Genomic DNA, 26,652 nt, shown 5'->3' on the forward strand with positions numbered 1-26,652 from the left:
TAGAGAAATAATTTTCACGCACATCTATCACCCCTGCTCCTCGATCACATCACTGGATGCTCTTCCTGAAGATAAGCGCACCTCCCTGGTCACACACTAGACACCTAAACACTTCCCACACAGGATCAGAGCAGGTGCAACAGTCTGCCAAGCAAGTACTCTACCATGGTTTTGCATGCTCGCCATGCAAAAATGCACTTTGATGCCTCACAGGTTGTAAGAAGCTTAAGTAAATGATACAGTACAATTCAATACATTACTCACACTCATCCTTTTTCATAAGGTATTAGGTGTGCAATCAACGGGGCACACTTGGGGGGGAAAAAAGGAATTATGGATTGAGGCTTATTGTACATGCTGCGCTAATGAGGGTGTAGGAATTGTTTTGAGTTATACATTTAGAGTGATTCAATCTAGGGCTTGACATGTATTAATATATACATTTCAATGACACACAAATGCAGAGAAACATAGAATACCAGGTTAGAACTTCTGACCTCAATTTTTTATTTGAAAATTGGCTCAAAGTAGAAGAAAATACAAATGTTCTGTGCATAAAGAAGACCGACAATGGAGAGCCGAAACAATTGGAGAAAGAGGTCCTGTGACCTCTGGTGAGAGAGGCTCTCAGTACACTTTAGCGAGAGGGGCTCCAATATATTGTGATTAGAGAACCTCCTAGTACTTTCAATATGTTGGTTTGAGACGGGCTCCCAGTACATTGTGATGAGGGGGTCCCAGCATCTTGAGGCGATTGGTGCTTCCAGTCCAATGTGGTGAGAGGGGCTCACATTAACATGTGGGGAGTGGGACTTTTCGTACACTGAGGTGGGAAGGACTATGTACAGAAAGGTGGGAGGAGCTTCCAGTACTGTGAGGTGGGAAGGGCTCCCAAGACATTGTGTTGAGTAGAGTTCCTAACACACAGCAGTGAGAGGGGTTACCATAGCTGGTGGTGAGGGAGGGTGTCAGTAGGAGGTGCTGAGAGAGGCTCTCTACATTGTGATAAGAGAGATTCCAAGGACTTGGTGGTCACAGTACACCTATGTGATAATGGTTAGAGGAACTCCCAGAACATAGTGGTTAGGGAAGTTCCCAGCACATAGGGTGAGCAGGGTTTGCATTACATATGGGGAGAGGGTCTATCAATATTTAGCGGTGAGGAAACCTTCCAGTACTTTGTGGTTAGAGGTGCTGCTTGTACATGGAGGTGGGAGGGGCTCCCACCATTTGGTGGTGATAAGAACCCCATTACATAGTTGTAAGAAGTGCTGCGAGAACATGGTGGTGAGGGAGATTCCTAGTACATAATGGTGAGAAGGGCTGCCACCACTGGTGGTGAGAAGGCCTACAGGCATGTGGTGGTGAGGGAAACCCAAAGTACAAGGTGGTGACAGAGGCTATGAGTACATGGCAGTGTGGTGAGGGAGTCTCCAAGTACAAGGAGGTGACACAGGCTACGAGTACATTCTGGTGTGGTGAGGGAGACTCCAAGTACAAGGTTGTGACACAGGCCACGAGTACATTCTGGTGTGGCGAGGGAGACTCCAAGTACAAGGTGGTGACAGAGGCTACAAATACATGACAGTGTGGTGAGGGAGACTCCAAGTACAAGGTCGTGACACAGGCTACGAGTACATTCTGGTGTGGCGAGGGAGACTCCAAGTACAAGGTGGTGACAGAAGCTACGAGTATATTTTGGTGTGGCGAGGGAGACTCCAAGTAAAAGGTGGTGACAGAGGCTACGAGTACATTCTGGTGTGGCGAGGGAGCCTCCAAGTACAAGGTGGTGACACAGGGTACGAGTACATTCTGGTGTGGCGAGGGAAACTCCAAGTACAAGGTGGTGACAGATACTACGAGTACCTTCTGGTGTGGCGAGGGAGACTCCAAGTACAAGGTGGTGATACAGGCTATATGAGTACATTCTGATGTGGCGAGGGAGACTCCAAGTACAAGGTGGTGACACAGGCTACGAGTACATTCTGGTGTGGCGAGGGAGACTCCAAGTACAAGGTGGTGACACAGGCTACGAGTACATTCTGGTGTGGCGAGGGTGTCTCCAAGTACAAGGTTGTGACACAGGCTACGAGTACATGGTAGTTAGGGAGGTTCCCATTATATTTTGTGAGAGGCTTTCCCAGGAAATTTTGGTGAGAGGACCTCACAGTATACTGTAGTGACAAGGATTATAGTACATTATGGCAAATGGGTACATTGCGGAGACAGGGGCTCTCAGTACACTGTGGTGGGAGGAGCTTCCAAATCATTGTGGCTAGTGGATCTACAAGTACCTTGCGATGAGAGGCATTACCAGTACATGGTAGTGAGAAAAGCTCACAGTACATTGTGGTGAGAGGAGCTCCCAGTGTATTGTAGAGGGAGGAGGGGTTTCCAATAAATATTCGTGAGAGGCTCTCAGATGTGGAGGTGAGGCAGGCTCACAGTACGTGATAGCAAGGAAGCTCATAGTTCATTGTGATCAGAGGGTCCAAGAATATTGTGGTAAGAGGGGCTCCTAATAAGTTGCAGTGAACAGGAAGGGCTCTAAGTATGTGGTTGTGAGAGGGACTACTAGTACATTGTGGTAAGAGCGGCCCCCACTCCCTCAGGTCTTTGGGTAGGGGCCCTCGGCACACTCAGGCGAGGGAATCACCTGCGTTACATTCCTGCACCGAACATGAGAATCCTTGGTTTGAATCCTACACCAATGCCCGCGGATGGATTAAAAATGCAGAGGCTCTTTTCATGCGTGCCAGAGTAAGACATCGGTCACATCAAAGCAGCCAGGCGAGCATTTTCGGATTAAGGTAGCGATCAAAAACAGAATAATAAAACTATTCTTTGTTTAGAGGGAGATAAAGGGTAAATAATGCATTACTCAAAAGGAGCACACCGCATTCCAAACGTAAGTAACATATTGATTAGCAATCCCGTTAAATAAAGTATTTACAGGCAGCGTCTTCCACATTCAGTTGCACAGTCCCGTGTTTGCCTCGAATAAACCAGTAGTACCCTCGAGTGAGACTCGCAGTGCAACCTCCGAGGCTTTTTTACAATGAACTCGAGGAAAGAAACACGAACTGGCAGGCAGTGCGGGGCGATCAATGCCAGTAGGCCGTGCTGGGGCACCTTGCAGTCTGAACTGAACAGTGCGGGGGAGATTCTCAATAACGCCGTGCAGTGGTGCACGCACGGAGCATCCCAGCTGTGCCTGGCGCAGGGAAGGGGGAGCCAGGCAGGCTGAGCTGCAGTCCAAGGGCACATCTGCTGTGCGAGAGGTGAGCTGCGCTGCAGTGCACGGATCACGCCTGATGTCCGGAGCGGGGGAGCGCCAGGCTGAGCGCCTCGGCGGCGGGCTCTGCATGGCCAGCTAGCTGTGCTGGGACATCCCGTTCACCAGGCTCCTAAGCTGCTTCACCACTGTCTCGATCAGCTTCTGTTTGTCGCGATCATTCTTCCGAAACTGGGAGAAAATGTTGTTCTTTTTGTTGGTGTCCTTTATCCTGTGGAATGAATAATATATGGATTATTAAAAGGAAGGTAAGTCCATGTCTCACATCTACCAAACACATACCTGTCAGATATAAAGTCCATGCAGTCAGTCCTACAGCGGGTCAAAACTTTCAACCGAGAGGATAGGGGGCGTGCAGGAAGCAGCACTGTCTGCGCTTTCCTAACTCCCTCGACATCAAAAGGAGCAACTAGGCATGGGGGTTCACTGCAAGCAGTTTACACCCTCACTGTCCATGCAGGTATTACTCCCAACCGACATGCGTACATTCACTCAGCGGACAACATGCAGAACCACTACACAGAATACATACCCACGGTGAACCCTGCGCGGCACACAAAAAGCAAACAAAAAAGTTATCCGTTGGAACTACAGGCTGCACTTGAAAAGCACCAAACGTATTTACATGACATATTTATTTGTTTACCAGGAATATAAATAATCGAGTGCACAAATAAATGTATTTCACAGTGCCCCAGGTCCCACAAGCGCGGATACATAGCGGGTAATATATAACGGTAAGGGGAGAGGGAAGAGGGGGGGGGGGGGAGAGGAGTTTTGGGGGGATGGGGGGGGGGGGGGGGTTGTTTGTACATTTCACCAGAACCCTCAAGATGAAGAAATTGAATTACATGAAACAGTATCCATTATGAATTTCATGACATGTTTGTTTTGGCGGTAACTTTCAAAATTGAATATTTCCCCAAAAAGGGACATTTGTTGAAAATAGTACGTGAAAAACTGGTTTATATTGTTTGGTTGCCTGAAGGAAAAAAATAGAATATATTTATTATGTAGTGGAGACTGAATAATTAAGAAAAAAACACTATTTGCTTAGTTATAAAGTGTTCTATATTAGAAGGATGAGATTACTCAAACTGTTCTCTGCAGGCTGTATGTAACAATAGGCACTGACAGTCCTCGGTACACTCAGATTAGAATAATCAGGGTTTGTTTTACATGAATAGCAGGTTGATTAAACAAAGAACAACTCTAAAGGTCTTCAGATGGGTTTGGGTTATGACAACGAACCCCATCCCATGTTTCATAGGGGTCACATATTAAAGGATCCTGTGTGAGAGAGAGAGAGAGAACAATAACACAAGGAATGAACTTCATTCAGTTAAGTAACGTCATATCGAACATGCCTGCTGACTCTTCATAGAGTGTCTCACTGAGCATTATTTGTTACTTGCAATCCGTTAGGCAGTCAGCAGTGCTGTTCTCGAGTCCATGTCGCTGTACGTGGTCATGACATGGAATTTGACATTTCCACTGCCATAATAATTGTGTGACTATGTGCTTAAGTTGCACAGTTTCTTTCAATAACATGTTGTTGGGCCACATTTATTTTCACGCACTGCGCTCCTAGGGACAACTGGCCTTGTGTGGTGCTATCTGCAGAAACACAATAAACAGTAATACTACTCACTTCTCCAGCAGGGTGAGGGCAGTGCTGGGGTTCACCCGCAGATATTTGGAAGACGGCTGTCCATAGTCCGCTAGATAGGTGGACCAGTCCCACACCATAAACAGATCCAGGAGCTGTAGACGAAGGAGAAACATGAGAGCTGTACTAAAAGAAACACAAACCTGCATTCACAGAACACTGAATGACGAGCATCTTGAAAAGCATGCACAAATCGTACTTAAAAAACACGCATCAAATTTAAGCTCTGCAAGGCACATTGTTCTCTCATTTCTCTTCACCATTTTGCAGTCATGGGGCTTGTGTTTTCTGGCCCAGTCCACTCACCGCAGCGGACACGGTACTACATAGGAGCACTGCGGCTGATGCCCCGAGGGTAAAATAAAACTAAATATTGCAGTCTGCACTGAGTCGACAAGAGGGCCAGATGGGCACTGCGAGGTAAAGCCTCTTTCATGTTAGAGCTGGAATAATTTCTCCATATCACCCCTTCTCGCATACCGCCTATATTTTAGTCGCTCACAAACTTAAAAGGAACCAGCCACCACAGCCTAGTGTGCCAAAACGAGCTGTGTATGGGTTGTTGCCGAAATATGCGAGCCATGGCATAATCGTTAAGCATGGGAACGGCCTTCGCCCTTAGTCGCCTGGATTTCATGTAATCGTTTTTTTCTCAGAAATTTAAAGCAGGGCTTCCCATAATCCCAATTAAAAGCAGGGAGCCCCCGCTGCACTCCCCATGGTGACAGATCTCGGCGCGCGCTGCCCGGGCCCTTTCAAGACCCCGCTTGTTACTTCAGGGAGCCATGTTTGTAAAAACAACAGGAAAAGCAGAGACGCATCCATTACCGAGCGGTATTGGATTTGTGGGGTTTAGAGGATGCTGGTCAATATATAAGTAATCTTTTAAAAGCTAATGCTGCCTCGAAACTGCAACAGCAAAGCCTTTCCTTATTCAACTTTCAAGCCGTAATCCCCTCTAAGCCATTTAAACCCCACTTCCTATCCTCTTTTTAATTGTCTAAAACTGTTAAATACTTTGCCGGCTCCCTGCCCCAATTAGAAGCTGTGCTTTGCAGCCCCGCGCCTTGTTATTTCAATTGAACTCTGTGCCACAACTATTTGTTTTCATTTAGTGGCTACAGCCGGAGCCGGGCTCGTTTTAGCATTAACTGTTTATTCCACACACTGCCACATAACTGACGCAACCACGTGCCCTGCAACGAGAAACACTACTCTTTGCAGGCAGTCGGACGTGCTGTTGACACCACAGTAAAGCAATTCGGGGAGAGAGAGAGTTAAATGGCCGTGTATACCCTTTTCTAAATGGCGTTGAATGACGCCTGCGTGCATAAACACACCAAGGCGACCACACTGTAGCCTTTGATAATATGTGTGCCGAACAAAGCCCCTGACAGCCGCTTTCGAAGCATCCCGCTCAGCTCCGGCCTGTGAACGCACGAGCGTCTGTCTCTCAGCAGCAATGCCCGCGCGCTCCTTCGCCGCACACCCGGGGCGAAGCTTCGGCCGCGCGGGATGGGCTCCTCTGCACATTGCCGAAAGACAGACGCACCTGAGTCCCGCCTCGGGCCAGCCTTTGAGGGCCACGTCCCAGACACATACACTCTCCGAGGAGGGTACGCGACACCTTCCTTTCCCAGACTAACATAGTGTCCCCCACACTATGATGGTTTTGTTATCACCCCTGTGTGTAAGCACAACGCCGTGCTCTGGGCCCTGACACAAGCCAGCACGCCACGAGGCTCACGCGCACGCCTTTGAGGCTTGAACAGACCTCTACCGCAGAACAGGGTTGCAACGTACAGTCGGGTCAGTCACACTGGGATCAGAGAGTTAACGCTGCGAACCAGCGCCGTGGGGCTTCCAAACCCGCATCAAACGCTCTCCGGGTTTCATAGTGCCCCGCTGTAGAGCGCGCCATCACTAGCCTGCGCCTTCACACAGCACCGCCACACCACATGTATGTCACAGGCACCGGGCTCACGCCGCAGCTACATTCCACGGGGTTTCCACTCTTGTCTTTTGTATTATTATTTATTAACTCGGTGTCCTTCCTTATAAGCGAGGCAAGGCGTGCGCAGTCGTTTCGCCTCTTGGCAGTAAATACAGGAAACGCGGCGAGTGGGCGAACTGATTCGCCCTCGCTGGTCCGACCCGGAGGTCGCGGCCACCACAGCACCCGAGGCGCCAGTTTCTGCGCGGAATCCACTGTGTGTGCAGATCCCACGGCAGGGAACGCCGCCCACCCTTTTCGTGCACAAAGATTCTTATCGGTGTCTCTATTCTGGACGTAGATGACTTTTGCATTGAGATATTGAACTGTTTTGAAATTGCATTCATTCGGCGCTTACTACAACTGACAAGGTGTTGAAGCTCAACACATACCATATCCTCAATTTCTAAATACTGTAAGTCAAAGATCAGATTAGTTCTGTAATGGAGGCACTGTTCTTTTGATGGCTTGTAGAACCGCATGGGTACAGATACTGTGTTATAGCGCACTGGGCGAAACCACATTTTGCGCTCTCTTCCGTCTTTAATTAAGAGTGTGTTAGAAACTTTGGAGGGGTAAAATGAGGTGGGGAAGGCAAGGCTGGAAGAGAACTGACAGCAGCCCTGGCAATTTTCTCGGACCAGCCCCCGGGAAGCAATGCCTGGCCCCGGGAGGCAAAACGCTTGCTTGCTGCTTTTGTTATTGGGGCCAATACTGCAGCACTGCTGAAAAACTGCCCCAGAACCCTTCCAGCCTCCTGGGAAAATGCCCGAAGCCCGGTATGGCCAATCCGGCCCTGGCGGAACGTTAAGAGGATCTACCATTAGAAAACCAAAGCAAATGAGGACACGGGTACCAGCTGCCTCCCTAAACAGTGTTTAAGCACACTTTTGTTTGGAGCTTTGTATAAGGCAGAATGTTTTTTTTTTTTTATTTGAAAAGTTTTATATAGCGCTGGCTAGACCCGAAGGTATCAGAGCGCTTTACATGAAGATCAGTGAGTTACAGCTTACATAGTTGCATCAATTAAATCAAAGAATCACAGAGGGAGGAGGAGGGAATGGAAGGAAACACAACTGGGAAACGAGGAAAAACAATGTCAGTTGACCGGCTGGGTAGGTGACAGCCGAGGGGGTGAAACCAGGGCCAGACTCCTCTATAGCTGCATGTGACAGCTCCACCGGGCCTCGGCCAAGGTTGCTTGTACACCGAGGTAAGTACAAACAGTATTGGTATCCGCCCAGAGTTACAGGTTACATAGTTACATCAATTAAATCAATGAATCATGAAGGGAGGAGGAGTATCCACCCATGGGGCTTTGTTAAAGTTCCATCGAAAGTTCTATCAAAAGTTCCACCGGGCATGGACCATGTTGATCCGGCTCCTAGTAGAGTACAATGTTCAAGGTTTCAGTCCGGGGGGCGTCGTAAAAGATCAATTGGCAGCACCCATTCCGGAGGTATTGGGACCTAAGACTTACTGTAGGGTTGATATGCTCGATAGCAATGCTTCCAGGGGACAGGCTAGGACAGCCATCTTAAGGTCAGGCATATAAAATGTGTAGGACCAGTGTTGTAGGGCACTCAGCTGTTAGCAGGCAGCTCCTGTACCCTGCTTAAGGACAGCGCCCTGGGTGTGGGCCTTGCACACACATGCTCAAGGCCGGTTGAGGAAAATTGAATTTTGCCCTGTCATGTGTGCCTACGTGTTCCCCATCCTATGTTATATGTGCATGATCGATATGCATATATGTCCCCCTATGATCGATTAAAGACGCAATTATAGTTGTGTCCAACTTTAGTATGTCAGTTATCCGGTCCCCGTGAAAGCAACGTGAATTAGGCTTCTAGGCCTATGTTGCCCACGTTTTACATTATGCACGTTAATTCATCAAACTGTCCCCGTTTCTAGGCCTCAAAGGGCCTGAACACCAGATTTAAGCTCCAGTCTCCTGAACCCACTCCGAGGAGCGATGCAGCCCCTCCCGCATCCCTGACCCTTCGCTTACTTCTTGCCGCGCAGCGCGGTGCCCGGCCTGGCTCTGCCTGCCTGTCTGCCAAGAATATGTTATGCCTCTAGTTATCAGTTCAGCTCTCCGTCTTCACATTCCTAAGCTAACGAACTGCATAAACATCTCCAGCTATAGTCTAGTCTTTCTGTCTCCATGCAAGAGAATTTCTGTATTAATATCCATAGAAGATTCATAGCACACGCAATACACGTAGAATATATGCATGTACCAGCCTTAGTGTCAAGTAGCTTTTGCCCTGATAACTTTTAGATTCTATCAACATGTTCTCCAAACACCAGATACCAGATATGCTATAGGTACATGTCGTCCTGACATCCCAGACTTTAGTCTCCTCTTTTAGTGCAGAAGTCAGAGCCCCCAGCTCTCCCTAGTTACACGTCATGGCCCGTTCGCGCGCACCACTAGGTTAAAGTTTCCAGCTGCCCAGGTAGCCCCCTCCATGTATCCACCCATTTATGACACTTCTGTGACGTTTTCATCACATGTCTACGTGCACGCCCTGTGCACGCCTTCTTTGTACGCCCATTTGTTCTTATCTTACGTTTGTCACTTGTTACGCCTACTGTATTCAATGCAATTGTAATGTTTTCCTATATATATCATGTACTGTTAATGAGAAGTTGCAGCTGCCAGTCCATGCCATTCTATTTCAGGCTATTCCGATCCTGTCCCTTCCCTTATGCCTGATTAAAGCCTGTTCGACTCAGATACCCCGGATCCTGCCTCTTATTTATTGAGCTATCTGTTTTATTTAATGTATTCAAAAATAGTACCGGTAATTAATTATTTATTTACCACATAATGGCGCCCGAATAGGGACGAGCCCCTTCCCCACGCGCCGGCGATGTAACGCAGGCCCCCTGACCCTTCTACAGCCGTGACGGAACTCTACCGTGCACGTGCAGATATTTCTGCTTCATCAAGTCTCCCTCAGGCCCACGGAGGAGACGGAGACTGCGGTCCGGCATCCAGACGAGGCGGTGAGGAATGCGGTTCGTCCCGACCAGAGCCCAAGCCGAGAGAGCAAGGTCCGAGGTATCCGGAGGCCCACCTGTTTCTGAAGCCCGAAGTTCGAAGCGCATGCGTAGTAACCAGACGTCGTAGCAGTCCAGTCCAGTCCGAGGCCTTCAAGTTTTGCTTCCCGGTGAGTACCGTTGCTGGGGGAGTATCTAGACGGGGTCATTAGTTTGTCTCCGGTCCGATGGGTTTGGGTACACAGATCCAGTCCGACGTGTCCATCTAGGTGGATACGGTATGACGTGTCTCTTTATGAGACCGGTATGTTCTGTACTGTTTTAGCAGTGCATCCAGTAATTCTAGTAAGTCAGTTTCTCGAGAAATTCAAGTGTTATGTTTTTTAGTGTATCAGGTAGTATTCTGTTCGAACTGTTATTAATGTATTTCTATGTCGTGGTATGAGTGACTTGTTTGCCATTTCATTACTGTGATTATTGTGTATTGTGTTTAATTCAAGTACGACTCGAAAATGCCTCTGTTTTCAAAGTTATGTCAGATAAAAACCAGAAAAGGGTTACTCGAAGAAGCAGTTCCTGTCCCTCCTAGGGACAGTCCTGGACATTTTATGTATCACAAGCATGGCTTAGATGCCATATTATATCTAGACTTATGGGTAGATTATACAAAGAATCTTGAAGAGAAATACAGATGGCCTGTATCAGGTACATGGGATGCCGAGTGCATCATGCGAGTAGAAGAAGCATTATGGAAAAAGAAAGCCAGACAGTCCCAGAAAGATGCCATCGAGTTATGGCGCAAAGAATCTCATAGAAGAACCGAAAAAGAATTTAGAAAAGCAGAATTAAGTAGAGAATCCTCAGGAAAAGCCCAAGAAAGGGAACTTCTAGAAGAAGGTGAACGAGTTAGAACAGAACAATCAGACAGACAGAGAAATGCCCTAATTAAAGGTATGTATCCTCTTCTTGCCGAGGGCTTGCCGAAGGCAACCCCGGAAGCACCCTGTAATTTACCGCCACCATTGGTCCCGATTAAACTGCGTCATAAACCGACTGCAGCTGAAATTTTCCTTTCGTCCTATTTAGACGACACTGTCCCAGAATATGCTAATACAGATCCTACTCCGCCAGTCCAAGTTCAAGTCCAGCCTCCTGTTAATGTAATTCCTGTGCCTCCAGTCGTTGGTCCTGTCCATGCGCCAGTCCCCCAGGATCAACCCACATTACGTACTCCTACTGTACCAGTCACTTTACCAGCACCTGCACATTCAGTATTAGTTAACGATTCCAGTTCAGGAGGAGCGGGGGGAGGTGCTCCTATCACCCCGCCTCAAGTAAAACGACTGACGCTGAGAGACGCAGCGTTACAGCACACGCCAAAAGTGACTACATACGCAGACCTCAAGCGACATCTTACTGACTGCATATATGATTCAGTTCCAGGCGAAGATCACATGATATTATATTCAGTACGTTTAAGGCGAGTTGCCAACTTTTTGGCCACCCTGCCCGAGATGAAGGAACATCTAGACAGAATATATCATTTTATCCGTACTGGGGAGAACCCAGGAAGTATTCACGAAGCTATGGTACACAGGAAAGTCGAGATTCAAGGCATGATTTTGCAATTCTTGATTAACTGTTTAATAAGAGAACAAGATTATCCTGATAAAGATAAAGACGAGATGAAAGGCCTGACTAGGTGGAGTGACAATATAGCCGAGGGAAAACACAAGTCACAAGGTAGTATAGAAAGTATGTACAGGAAAATTCGTAAGGAAATTATAAGTATACACCAGAAGGAGGAAGCAAAAAGAGCAACCGAGAAAGAGAATGACTCTTCAAGTGAAGAGGTAGACAGCGAGAATCCCGCCAGAATAGCGTATGTAGGTAGAACTAGATTTTCCGACAGACATTCACGTCTAGATTACAAGAAAGTTTTTCCTCCTCCCGTAACAGAACAGTGTTCTCTTGAACAAGTATTCCAGGCCACCGATACAATTCTGAAATTACGAATAGGTTATAGTGAGCTTAGTACCATGCATGAACAAGAACTAGCCCGATCAGCAGTCCGATGGACTAGTGATTCTGCCACGTTTCCAGACGAAGTAGTGGCCCAAATGTTTCTGAAACTACCGCCAGCCGAGCAGCGACTGGTGGGTATGTATATGATCCAGCACCTCATTACACTGTATGAGGATCAGCATTCTGATCCAGGTCCTTTACATGATGTATTGAACGAGTTACTCCTAAACAGATGGAAAGGTCTAGGTACCGATTTAATTAGTGTCATTCTAGAACAGCGCCACAAATACAGAACGTTCCTGAATCCACATTTTGTTCCTGTTCCACCCCCAGTAAGGAAATCATTCTACATAGACAGACAGAATCCGTTGCGAGAAGTACATCCAGTTAAGGGAGAGGGGGGTAATCTAGAACGAGTATTTGTTTACACCCCTATCACGAAAATAGAACTTCTAGAAATGAAAAAGTTAATACCCTGTCACGATAAAGATCCAGCAGGGTTCCACCGTGAATTAAAGGACATGCTCCGTATGGGAGAATACACGTATCCTGACATTATTAAAATGTTAAAGGTCCTGTTGCCTGCGGGCATATATGAAAAACTAAAAGAAAAAGAATGGGAGGTGGGAGAGAAAAAGATAGATTGGACCGCATTAGAGACTGAAGATAACACACGAGTTCCAGGTACCGGTCTTGGGGATAAAGCTAAAGCATTGCCCGAGTTACTGATACAAGTCTTGCCAAGATTACTAGCAACGAAAAAGGAAGACTGGGATGCCATCTCAGCCTGTAAACAGAAACAAGATGAAGACACTAGTGATTTTTATTCTAGATTTGAGAAATGTTTCATTATTAATAGTGGTCTGAAAACAAGTAGTGAATCGTATCCACATCTTTTTGTTACCAAACTAGTTGAGAATTCTTTACCGCAAGTTAAAAATAGAGTATTGAAAGTCGAAAGTACCTGGCAAGCAAATACTCCATCACAAATGCTCCAGATGCTACAGTATCACCAGAACAGAATCAGGGAAGAGCAGGAACACAAAAGGAGACGTATGAAAGACACGAAAATGAAAGTACTAGTTGCACAGTCTGTTCCACAAGACAGTCAGAAGAGGGGTCCGAGTCAAACTAGTCATTCTACAGCTCCTGTTAAAGGGACCTGCAATTATTGTAAACAGCCAGGTCATTACATAAACGAATGTGCAGTTCTGAAACACAATATAGCTACTGGTAAAACGAAAGAGAGACCACGTCCTCCTAGACAAGAACAAGTTCCGCAGAATGCCCAGACACCACAGAACGCACAACAGACAGTTACCGTACCGCAGCCTATATCTGCCACACAACACGTTACACAACAGATGTACCAGTACGCACAGTCAGATTATCCAGAATATCAGCAGTATTCATGAAACAGCCTAGAGAGGGAGGTTGGCTTGCCTCTCATCGAGATTCCTGTAGATCAAGAGGGTCCCTATGTACACAGTCAAGTATTGGGGAAAGACAGAAAGTTTCTGATTGATACAGGGGCAAGTAGGACTACCATCAGTCATGACGAGGTTCCAGGGGCTCCACTCTCAGGCTCTAGAAATGTTTCCCTTGGATTTTCAGGAAAGCCTATTGTTAATGAAATATCTAAACCAGTTTCCCTAGAAGTTGGTCCATTGTCCCGAACTACAGACTTGTTACTTACGAAATCATGTCCAGAAAATTTACTAGGCATCAAGACATTGAAAGAATTAGGAGCAGTTATATGCTGTTCCCCAGAAGGAGTGAGATTGTTTTTGCGCGATTTTAAAGGTCATTATGTATTACGTAATTTTGATCCAAGATTATTGAATGTACCACAGCATTTATGGGCGCAAGGTCCAACAGATGTAGGTTGTATGCACATTACACCCTATCGTGTCACTCTGAAACAAGGTGTTGTATTACCACGAATCCGACAGTACAAATTGCCACCTGAGGCTGTAGCAGCCTTATCCAAAATTATTGACGAGCTCATTGCTCAAGGAGTAGTTGTAGAAACTGACTCCAATGTATGTAATTCTCCTATCATTCCGATTCTTAAACGTACTGATCCCAATGTACCTCCAGTTTATCGATTAGTGATCGATCTTCGAGAACTTAATAAATGTATCATACCCCAGTACCCAGTGGTTCCAGATATTTCTTCCCTATTGACTGCCATTGATTACGAAGCTACGTTCTTTACTGTTATTGATCTCAAGAATGCATTCTTTAGTGTCCCCATTCATCCAGACAGCCAGTTTCTTTTCGGATTCTGTTTAAGTGGAAGGAGCTATAAATTTACACGAGCTCCTCAAGGTTTCACAGAAAGTCCTAGTATTTACAGTCAAGCACTTAAAAGACAACTAGACAATATTCACATGCCAACTGACACTGCCCTGCTCCAGTATGTCGATGATCTATTGATCACAGCCCGTTCTGAACGTGACTGCGAACGTGCGTCACTTACAGTCTTGTATTTCCTGGCCGAGATGGGGCACAAGGTGTCCCCTTCCAAATTGCAATTCTGTGTCCAGCAAGTGGTCTACCTAGGACACTTACTGTCCAAGAGGGGTAGGCAGTTGACACCAGACTGTATCCAGTTAATAGCACATCTTCCACAGCCCAAGACTCAGAAGGAGGTACGAGCTTTTATCGGCCTCACTTCTTACTGCAGACAATGGATTCCTCAGTACGCATATCTAGCCAAGCCACTGATACAGTTAACGACACAGGAGGCAGCCACATCGACTGTCCTCTCCTGGACCCAAGAACATACACTTGTTTTCAATGAGTTAAAGAAAGCTTTATGCCAAGCACCTGTTCTAGCGACACCAAACTACAGTAAGCCTTTTACACTTTTTGTCACTGAACGTGATGGTACTGCATTATCTGTTCTTACACAAGATCAAGCAGGACAATACAAACCCTGTGCTTATTTTTCTAGCACATTAGATCCGGTGGCCCAGGCTCTGCCTGCGTGCCTCAAGTCAGTTGCAGCCACAGCCCTAGCTATCAGACAGAGTGATTCCATAGTGTTAGGACACTCCCTGACAGTACAAGTTCCACACTCCGTGGAAGTTCTTTTGAACCGAACACAGACTCAGCACTTGACAATTGCACGTTTAACAGGTTATGAACTGACACTGTTTCAGCCACACATAGAAATCAGACGCTGCAACATTTTAAATCCTGCTACACTGTTACCCTCAGTTACTTCAAATCCTGCCACACATGACTGCGTGGAAGTTATTAACACCATGACAAAGCCAAGACAAGACTTGACCGACATTGCATTACCTGACCCCGACCTGACACTTTATGTGGATGGTTCATGTATGAGAACAAATACAGGAGAACTAGTAGCCGCGTATGCAGTGACTACTGAAACCGAAGTTATAGAAACACATCGTATTGACACCCTGTCTGCTCAAGCAGCAGAGCTCATCGCTCTGACTCAAGCCTGCATACGAGCCAAGAACCTGAAAGTAAACATATACACAGATTCACGTTATGCATTCGGAGTCGTTCACGACTTTGGAGTACTCTGGCAAGAAAGAGGTTTCCTGACCTCTCATGGAGCCAAGATTCAGCATGGCCCCCTCATTCAAGCTCTGTTAGAAGCCATACATTTACCGACAGCTATCGCTATCATGAAGTGCAAAGCACATATGAAAGCCACTGACGCCATTTCCCAGGGTAACGATCTAGCAGATCGAACAGCCAAGCTTACAGCCCAGACTCCAGACATTCCAGTTAACACGACTCAGACAGACGTTCCAGTTCAGACGACTTGTATGACAGTTAAGGACCCCACACAAGACGTACTAGATATACAGTCACATGCTACCCCAGACGAAATCAAGAAATGGTCTGAACAAGGAGGGGTCCAGACAGATCAAGGATGGTTGACGAAGGGAAAAGCCACATGGTTTCTCCCCGACTCTATGGTTCAAGTCATTATTAACACTGCACATAGTCCAGCACACTTAGGAGAAAAAGCCATGTTAGACAGTATTCAGAACCTCTGGTTTAACAAGCATTTACGAGCAGCAGCCAAACAGAAAGTACGTACCTGCATGATATGTTGTCAGTTCAATCCAGGTAAAGGTGTTCCGGTGGAACAAGGTGGATTCCATCCTCCTGACCACCCTTTTGAAGTCCTCCAGATGGATTATATTCAGATGGATCGATGCCGAGGTTTCAAGTATGTCCTCGTAGTTGTATGCACTTTGTCCAGATGGACGGAAGCATATCCAGTCCCAGATTACACTGCCGCGACCACTGCCAGGCAGTTGGTTCGTGAGTATTTCCCTCGCTATGGATTACCGAGGGTCGTGTATTCAGACAACGGCCAGCCATTCTCATCCGAACTCATGAAACAAGTATCCCTTCTGTTAGGGTACCAATGGAAGTTCCACTGTGTACGACATCCTGAAGCAGCTGGTCTCGTCGAGAGACATAATCAGACCATGAAAATCCGCATTGCCAAGGTATGCGCAGAGAAAGGCGTAGATTGGATGGTAGCACTGCCAGTCGCCCTTTTTTACATGAGAATGGTCGCACACTCCCGTTCAGGTCTCTCACCTTTCGAGGTATGTTGGACTTTGGCCCTTAGGGCAGGTTCACCCCTAGACTTTTTGCTTGAAATGGTGACCTGGAGATGGTGATTTTTTGATTGTGCGCACTTTCACTGTGTCCCAGTGGAAAGTGCGTGCGCACTCTGAGTGCATGTGCTGAGCTAGGCCTGCCCGCCCATAGGAATGCATGGGGAATGTATGTGTCCCTGGTAGTTCCTGATGCGTGGGGTGTACAGGCTTGAGTCTGGTATGTGTGAACTCGTGAGAGTGAATGCTGCGCAACGGTGTATGCAGCATGTATGTGTCTAGTAGCGAAGCGCCATTTCTAGACATGGCTGTACGTGTGCTGTGAGGGTGCTGGCGTGTGATTGGCTGGAGCTGGCTGGCATGCCAGGCTCCAGGAAGTCTGGATGGGTCTGCCCGGTGGTGAGTGGGAGATTAGCATGAGTGATGTGTGGGAGGAGTGTACCTGTGTCCTGGATGGGCTGGGTTTTCCCCACACAATGCTGGCTCCGCCCCCCTGTGGTGTGTCTAATGACCCAAGCCCTGCCAGTGAATAGAGAGGGTGGTTGAGGTAAACAGAGTGTTATGTATTGTGATGCATCAGGTGTTTTCCTCTTTACACCTCTGAATGAATGTTATGCATTGCATCATGTGTTTTCCTCTTACACCCCTACAGGTATTGTAATACATAGGTGGTTGTTTTCTCCCTAGTACAGGTGGTGCTAGTGAGGTCCTGGTTACCAGTGATTACTGGTTGTGTGCTATTTTGTACTACATTCTATGTACTAAGTGCTATTTCTGAAAGTGCTACTTCTGATTCCTGACAGTGGTCCAGGTGGCCCTGTCTTGTACATATCCCTTGTAAATTCTGCCCGTGCCTCTGGCACATTGTAAAGTGTGTGTTTTATCTAATGTGTTTTGGTGTAATACAAAGGCTATTTTTATATAACCTTGTGTGGAGTTTCCTTTGTGGTGGGCCTTTGGTTGTTGTTGCTGGGGTGCGTGCGCAAATACATAGCCTACATCGCCTCCAAGTTTAGCCTTGCTGCTCGCGCCACGTTACCTAGAGGGTGAGTAGGGGTTATCTTGGCGTGTAACTCCCTTGCCCTGACTTGGGTGTGGTGGTCTCTGACTGACTTTGGCGAAAGCCCTGGCCAGCCGGGGATCCCATTTCCAACAAGGTAGTTTTCGGCCGTCCCCCAAACATGTGGGGTACACCTAGACCACGTACAATTACTGATGTTGACAGTAATATGCTGACAGATTACCTGGCTTCCTTGATGTCTGCACTACTCTCTTGTCGTTCACAGGTTGCCGCTGCTTTTCCAGACAACACTCAAGTGAAACCGCACGAGGTCATACCAGGCGACCTCGTTCTGATTCGTAATTTTGATCGTTCAAGTCCGCTGGAGCCCCGTTGGAAAGAACCAAAGCTCGTTCTGATGACAACAAGGACGGCAATCAAGGTCGAGGGCCGAAAAGGCTGGTTGCATTCCAGTCACGTGAAGCGATTTCATGGACTCCCTCCAAAAACTTTTTTCAAAGACTGCCCAGTTCTCAAGGACTGCCCAGATACTGACTCTAAACTTCCCCTGTTAGAGAAAACTCCGCAGCAGGAGTATAAAGAAAAATTAAGGTCTAGTAAGTCAGCCAGTTTAATTGTCTAAGTCCCTCTCGGGTGAAACGGTTAGACAGGTTCCTGACATGTATGAGATAGACCCACACAGTGAGAGAGTTAGTGAAAACTCTAAGAGAATACGTTATTGTAAGAATCTTCGAAGTCGATGCATTGTTACTCTATTATTCATGTTATTTCTGAGTCTTATGGTTTCCTGCATAAGTTATGCCTTACATCTATGTTTTCCTATCGTTTCACATGTACATTTTTCCTCTAATGTTACAGTAGAGCACACATTTAGTGAACTGCCTCCTCACGAGTTATCCTATCGTCTTGCTATGCGCAATAATACCTTCATTCGAATGTTACACTATTCACACCAGACTAGCAATGCCACTAATTGTTGGGTGTGTGGTCGACTCCCCCCTTTCCAGACACCGAAGGGAGTTCTGCCACTCTTTCCCTATCCGTTTTCACACAATGGTTCATGTGGAGCATGGTCCACGTTAACGTCATCCTCAAACGATATGTCCCTTTTGAATAGAACATGTTTCCCAGACAAGGAAGGTCTTTCCCCATAGAACAGGGTTAGATCTAGAAAATGAAGTATATGATCTAGGTAATTATTCCTCAAATTTCATGGTTTTGAATGTTCAGTCCGAAACTACTCCAGATTTGCCTGCTATTACAGTTCTACCAGTGAAAGGCGAATTATGTGTTAGAAAGAATGGTTCAGTACATCTAGGACACAGTGATTGTACTACTGTGGTCGAGTATAGTGACAGTGGGAAATCTACTTTCAAAGCCTCACGTCATTCTTATTTTGTATGTGGTCAGACCGCATATGTTCGTCTGCCTCTCGATTGGGATGGAACATGTTACATTGCCTTCCTACTGCCACCAGTTTTTCTAGCCCCATCCGATTATCACAGAAATACACATCTAGTACACATCAGACATAGAAGGGAGATCGAGTCCCCAATTGTCGATCAAACTGAAACTGCCTTAGAACAGTATCAAGACTTCAATAAAGGTTTCTTTTTCTTCATAGGTCCTGTCCAGAATAGTAAGCTAATACGTAGGCTAACCAGAACCCTTGAAGCAGTAGTGAATGAGACTATTTCCGCTCTAGGTAACTTAACTGAAGAACAATCTGCTATGAGATTTGTCGTGCTCCAAAATCGTCTCGTCCTTGACGTCATACTGGCCGATAGGGGCGGAGCTTGTAGAGTCATCGGATCTAGTTGCTGCATTTTCATTCCTAATAACGCACCGTCTGTATATTCAGCTATAACCAGACTTCATAAAATAGCCCATCAGTTACACCAGAATCCAGGCACCTGGACATGGTCCGGTTGGCTCTGGAGTATAATATCTGCCTGGGGATGGAAAGTATTGTCATTCCTGGGTATAGTAGTAATGATCATATTCAGTTGTTGCCTATGTTTACAATGTGGCCCTGCGATTTGCGGCTTGTGCGCTACATCTTGTATTCCTAGTCCTAAGTCCCGTTCCAAGAAGATTCGAGACGAGCAAATGATGCTCTATGAACAGATAGATGGTATCATGAATATTGATGTTTCCTGAAGGAAACGTAGGGCACAAGGAGGGAATGAGGAAAATTGAATTTTGCCCTGTCATGTGTGCCTACGTGTTCCCCATCCTATGTTATATGTGCATGATCGATATGCATATATGTCCCCCTATGATCGATTAAAGACGCAATTATAGTTGTGTCCAACTTTAGTATGTCAGTTATCCGGTCCCCGTGAAAGCAACGTGAATTAGGCTTCTAGGCCTATGTTGCCCACGTTTTACATTATGCACGTTAATTCATCGAACTGTCCCCGTTTCTAGGCCTCAAAGGGCCTGAACACCAGATTTAAGCTCCAGTCTCCTGAACCCACTCCGAGGAGCGATGCAGCCCCTCCCGCATCCCTGACCCTTCGCTTACTTCTTGCCGCGCAGCGCAGTGCCCGGCCTGGCTCTGCCTGCCTGTCTGCCAAGAATATGTTATGCCTCTAGTTATCAGTTCAGCTCTCCGTCTTCACATTCCTAAGCTAACGAACTGCATAAACATCTCCAGCTATAGTTTAGTCTTTCTGTCTCCATGCAAGAGAATTTCTGTATTAATATCCATAGAAGATTCATAGCACACGCAATACACGTAGAATATATGCATGTACCAGCCTTAGTGTCAAGTAGCTTTTGCCCTGATAACTTTTAGATTCTATCAACATGTTCTCCAAACACCAGATACCAGATATGCTATAGGTACATGTCGTCCTGACATCCCAGACTTTAGTCTCCTCTTTTAGTGCAGAAGTCAGAGCCCCCAGCTCTCCCTAGTTACACGTCATGGCCCGTTCGCGCGCACCACTAGGTTAAAGGTTCCAGCTGCCCAGGTAGCCCCCTCCATGTATCCACCCATTTATGACACTTCTGTGACGTTTTCATCACATGTCTACGTGCACGCCCTGTGCACGCCTTCTTTGTACGCCCATTTGTTCTTATCTTACGTTTGTCACTTGTTACGCCTACTGTATTCAATGCAATTGTAATGTTTTCCTATATATATCATGTACTGTTAATGAGAAGTTGCAGCTGCCAGTCCATGCCATTCTATTTCAGGCTGTTCCGATCCTGTCCCTTCCCTTATGCCTGATTAAAGCCTGTTCGACTCAGATACCCCGGATCCTGCCTCTTATTTATTGAGCTATCTGTTTTATTTAATGTATTCAAAAATAGTACCGGTAATTAATTATTTATTTACCACACGGTCCTGGTTACAGGTGTATAGGTCAACAACAGGGTCATTTTCCTGAGGGGTTCACCAAAGGAAATGAGAGCAAACCTCTAGCTGTCTGTGGATTTAACAGATAATCTACTGTAGCCATTTTTGCTAGACTAGTAACCAGAAGCTCTCACTTCGTAGCTAGGAGAGGTTGTAACATGGCACCTGAGGCATTAATTTCAACAACTGCGTTTGTACCAAAGAGTCCTGGATGGCAGTGACACCGAGACTAACCTCCAAGGCCCCAGATTTTACGACCCATACATCAAACCCGATAGATCACGGCAACCCCCAAGTCAAACAACTAGAAGGCAAACGCCAGCGAGGTCCATTTGAAACATCAGGGTCGGACCCACTAATCCCCCACTTACAGATCACACAAAAACAAGTATTGAATGCAATAAAAAACAGAGGTCCGATCGGGCTCCGGGACCAAACGGCTTGCCCAGCACCTTATTAAAAAAAGATCCATTTTTTGGTCCAATAATTTATCATCGCTGTTTGCTCGCACATTGGAGTCTCACACCATCCCTGATTCTTGGCGAGGAAGCATCCTACACCCTATATTTAAATCAGGGGCCCGTTTAGATCCTTCTAACTATAGGCTAACAACAGTCATTGATGTTGAGGCAAAAATTTATGCCGCAAATTTGCTGAAAGATCTAGAGGATTGGGTCGATAGCATTAAACTGATCCCCAATACACAAATGAGTTTCCGAGTCGGAATGAGTACCTTAACAAACATATCTGCTGTCACGCCCCTGGCTAACCAAGCCATTGCTAACTCAAAAGTTTTGTATGCATGTTTTGTGGACCTCAAAGCAGCCTTCGACATGGTCCCTAGACCCGCACTGTGGCCAAAAATGAAATCCTAGAGAGCACCCACAAAACCATTGGACGCAATAATGAATCTCTACTAAAAAACATGGGTCCAAATAAAAATGGGGGACCGTCGAAGTCTAACTAACAAAATCCCCACCACCAATGGCTTAAAACGGGTGCGTTCTAGCCCCCTTTTTATTTAACGTATATACAGCCGATTTAGACAATAATGAATATGCTAGTTACCAGTATGCATCTGTTCTTGGCATGTAGGGCTGCTGACATTCATATCTATAGCACAGATCGCCGCCTAGTGTTGGGTCCGGATGATTGCACATTGTTGTCCTGGAAGAGTCTTCGAAGTATCACAAAATAGGTGGCTCCTCCCCTGGACTACAGTGCGCATGGGCATCGACTCTATCCCCAGATTGTTTTTAGCCATTGTGGCAAAGATGGAGTGTAATAGTGTAAGCGATGGCCATGCTAAGAGTAAGTGTTAAAAAGTCTGTAGCCGCTACAGGCGCCGGGGAGGAGGACGGGCGATATGAATGTCAGCAGGCCTACATGCCAAGAACAGATGCATACTGGTAATTAGCATATTCAGTTCGAGGCATGTGGGCTGCTGAATTCATATCTATAGCATAGAATACATAGTAGTCCCTCCATTAACGGCGGCCGCCTGTGCCAGCTGCAGAAGTCTGAAAAAGCGTTTTAAGAACAGCCTGCCCTACAGCTGCCTGCTGTTTGGAGTGCACATCTACACAGTAATGTTTAGTAAATGTGTGTGGTGTAGACCATGTGGCTGCTCTACAAATATCTTCCAAAGGGATATTACCAAGGAAAGCCATAGAGGCCCCCAACTTTCGGGTGGAGTGGGCTCTTGGAGGGACCATTAAAGTGCGCTTAGCCTTGTGATAGCAAATCTGAATGCACCTAACGATCCACCTGCTATACCTGCTTTGGAAATGGGGTTGCCTTTGTGCGGGGCTGAGAAGGCAACAAAGAGTTGTTGTGTTTTCCTAAAGTCTTTGGTCCTATCGATGTAGTACATCAAGGCGCGTTTGACATCAAGAGTGTGGAGCATTCTTTCGGCAACTGTTTGTGGGTTTTGAAAGAATGCGGGCAGTTCAATGGTCTGATTGACATAGAACTGCGAAACCACTTTAGGAAGAAATTTAGGGTTAGTGCGCAGCACCACCCTGTTGGAGTGAATTTGAATGAATGGCTCTTGTACAGTGAGCGCCTGTAGCTCACTAACACGTCATAGAGACGTAATGGCAATGAGAAAAGCTACTTTCCATGTTAAGAACTGAATCTCACAGGAATGTAGAGGCTCAAAAGGTGGGCCCATCAACCTGGTGAGGACCACATTGAGGTTCCATACAGGAGCTGGTGGGGTCCTGGGAGGGATGACCCGCTTCAGGCCTTCCAGGAAGGCTTTAATGGCAGGCACTCTGAAAACGGAGAGATGCTGCCTGTTCTGGAGATAAGCCGCTATGGCGGATAAGTTTATCCTGATGGAAGCGTATGCTAGATTGCATTTGTAAAGATGTAACAAATAGCAGATGATGTTGGGAGTGGATGCATCTAGCGGGTTGATGTTCTGTGTAGCACAGTAAATGACAAACTACTTCCATTTTGCTGCATAGCAGGCTCTGGTGGTGGGCTTTCTTGCCTCCCGTATGATATCCATGCATTCAGGAGGCAAGTCAAGGTAGCCAAACTCTAAGACTTCAGGAGCCAGATCGCCAGGTTGAGCTGTTGCGGATCCGGATGCTGAATGTCGCCATGGCTCTGCGTCAAAAGCTTGGGCGTGAGGTGTAGCCTTTGATGCGGTACCACGGAGAGTTCTAGAAACGTGGTGTACCATGGCTGGCGTGCCCACGTTGGAGCAACCAGGATGAGAGTCATCGAGTGTTGCTTTAGCTTTCTTGCCACCAGCGGTATGAGAGGTGCTGGGGGAAAAGCGTACGCAAATCTGCCTGACCAGTTCATCCATATCGCATTGCCTTGCGACTGTGGGTGAGGGAACCTGGCGGCAAAGCTTTGGCATTTTGCGTTTTCCCTTGTGGCGAACAGGTCTATCTGTGGATGACCCCACTGCTGGAAGTACGGGCAGAGTACTGATGGATGTATCTCCCACTCGTGCATCTGGTGGCTGTACCTGCTGAGCAGGTCCGCCATCTGATTGTCCGTGCCTGGGAGGTGTTCCGCCATGAGGAAGATGTTCCTCTGAATGGCCCACTTCCACATGCTCTGAGCCAGATGAGACAACTGTGGAGAGTGCGTACCTCCCTGCTTCTGGATGTAGTACATGGCCGTCATGTTGTCCGTCCGGATCAACACGACCTTGTTGCACAGATGTACTTTGAATGCTTTTAGTGCCATGAAGATTGCCATCAGTTCTAGGTAGTTGATGTGCATCTTCTTTTGCTGTATTGTCCATAGTCCCTGCACTGTGTAGTGGAGTACATGAGCTCCCCATCCCTGGAGAGACGCGTCCGCCGTCAGGATGATCTGTGGGACAGGCTCTTGGAACGGTCGGCCCTTGCAAAGGTTGTGTGGATTCCACCAATGCAGAGAGTTGTATGCCCGACCGGTGACCAACACTAAGTCTTTCAACTGTCCCTGAGCCTGATTCCACTGATGCGCTAAGCATTCCTGGAGCGGACGCATATGTAACCTCGCGTGCGGGACTATGAAAATGCAGGAGGCCATCATGCCTATCAACTGCATGAACACTCTCGCAGGAAGCGAGTGTTGTGGTTGGAACTGTTGGATTAGCGACTGGATGTTGTTGATCCGCGCTGAAGTTGGCTGAGCCGTGGCTGCCAGAGTATTGATTGTTGCACCTAGATATTGCCGCACATGGGCCGGCTGAAGGTGCGACTTTGGATAGTTCAGGGAGAAGCCCAGACTGTGAAGAAGGTGAATGGTGTGGGACATGTCGGCGGCGCACTGCTGGGCCGACTGTGCCTGAACCAGCCAGTCGTCCAGATAAGGGTAGACATGGATGTGTTGTCTCCTGAGGTGCACTGCCACTGTCGCTAGACATTTGGTGAACACTCTGGGGGCCGTGGTCACTCCGAAAGGAAGGACCTTGAATTGATAATGCCGATTTTGAATGGTGAATCTGAGGTATTTTTTGTGTGATGGATGGAGTGGAATGTGAAAGTAAGCATCCTTGAGGTCCAAGGTTGCGAGGAAGTCCCCCTGAGTGAGTAACGGAAGAACTTGCTGCAGCGTTAGCATGTGGAAGTGTTCCGAGAGAATGTATTGGTTTAGGGGCCGGAGGTCGAGAATAGGCCTGAGGGACCCGTACTTCTTAATCCCAAAGGAGTACACCCCTGTGCCTTCCTCCTCCACTGGCACGAGCTCTATAGCGCCCTTTTGCAGCATGACAAGAACCTCCTGCTGCAATAAGTGCAAATGCTCTGTGGACATAGGACGGTGTTTTGGTGGTATGTTGGGTGGAGTGGATGTGAGCTCCAAACAATAACCGAACTGGATAAGTTTCCTGACTCACCTGTCTGTGGTGATGGATTTCCAGACTGGCAGGAACTGCTGGAGTCTCCCCCCGACAGGTGTGGAATGGTCGGGGGGCAGTGACAGGGCGTCACTGTTTGTTGGAGGCAGAGGAACGGGAGTTGTTGTTGCCCTTGCCTCTGCCCCTGGCGTTGTTGCCCCGATAACCTCCTCTATTTTGTTTGGGGTAAGAGGATTGCGCCCCACCTTTATTGAATTGTGTTTGCTGGGACATTTGGCCTCTGGAAACACCCCTATTGCCTGAGCGACGAAAAGTGCTCCCCCGAAACTGTTGGGATTGGAGAGCTCCCATGGACTTGGCAGTCTCGGTATCCTTTTTTATTTTTTCAAAAGGTAGTATCCACCTCAGGACCAAATAATCTGTCAGGGTTAACTGGCTGGTTGAGGATGGTAGTTTGGATCTCAGGCTTAAATCCAGAGATTCTGAGCCATGCTTGTCGTCTTAACATCACACTGGTGTTAATTGCCCTGGCTGCAGTGTCCGCAACGTCTAGTGCACACTTAATTGAAGCGTTGGAGATGAGCTTCCCTTCCTGGATAAGCATCTCCGCAGCCTCCTTATATTGGTCTGGGAGATGTTGCAACAGGGTCTCTAGTGTGTCGTAGTGTGCCCTGTCGTACCGTGCCAAGAGCGCCTGCGTGTTAGAGATACGCCAGATATTGGCCGCCTGAGCGGCTACTCTCTTTCCCGACGCTTCTAGCACTTTGGACTCTTTGTCCGGGGAGGAGCTTCACCAGTGGTTTGCGAATTCGCCCTCTTGTGGGCATTAGAAACGACCAGGGAGTACAATGGCAACTGGCCCTTGATGTAGGTGGGATCGCCAGGTGCCGGTCGGTATTTTTTCTCAATTCTAGGGTTGACCACCCTTGCCCGTGTGGGCTCTTTGAAAATGTCCGCAGCATGTTTGAGGACCCCTTTCAGCATTGGGAGGGTTTTCACAGTCTTTTCAGCTGTTGAAAAAGTGTCAAAGAGGAAGTCCACCTCCACAGGGTCAGCATGCAGTTCAACGTCGTGGTTCTTAGCCGCCCTTTCAATCAAGGCATTGAATGCCGCAGAATCCTCAGTGGGAGATGTTTTGATATTGTATATCTGAGGGTCAAGGGCGGGTTGCTGATCCCCCTGGTCACCTGTGTCCACCCATGCGTCCTGTTGTGCATCAGGATCTGTGTGGGCCGGGAAGCTGTATTCATCATCTTGATCCCCAGCATCCTCGGCATCGGAATAAGTTGGCGCGGGCGTGGCAACTCTTTGAGTCCGAGGAGTCAGTGGTTCGACCAAGACCGGTGAA

General features: G+C 47.2%; 1 protein-coding gene across 3 annotated transcripts in view; it reads right to left on the bottom strand.

Annotated features, from left to right (window-relative positions):
* Window positions 1-486: 486 nt before the first annotated feature.
* The window catches only part of EXOC6 (exocyst complex component 6), a 1,337,279-nt gene continuing 1,311,113 nt past the window's right edge, over window positions 487-26,652 (bottom strand). For all 3 annotated transcript variants that reach the window (XM_078643405.1, XM_078643403.1, XM_078643404.1), the window contains 2 exons: window positions 4,947-5,059; window positions 487-3,506 (listed from right to left, as the gene is read on the bottom strand). In XM_078643405.1, the coding sequence (XP_078499531.1) occupies window positions 3,374-3,506; window positions 4,947-5,059 (246 nt within the window). In that variant the 3' untranslated portion in view covers window positions 487-3,373. The remainder of the gene's footprint in view (window positions 3,507-4,946; window positions 5,060-26,652) is intronic.

The sequence above is a fragment of the Lissotriton helveticus genome, chromosome 5_1 (genome assembly GCF_964261635.1).
Source record: "Lissotriton helveticus chromosome 5_1, aLisHel1.1, whole genome shotgun sequence".
Taxonomy (NCBI): Eukaryota; Metazoa; Chordata; class Amphibia; order Caudata; family Salamandridae; genus Lissotriton; species Lissotriton helveticus.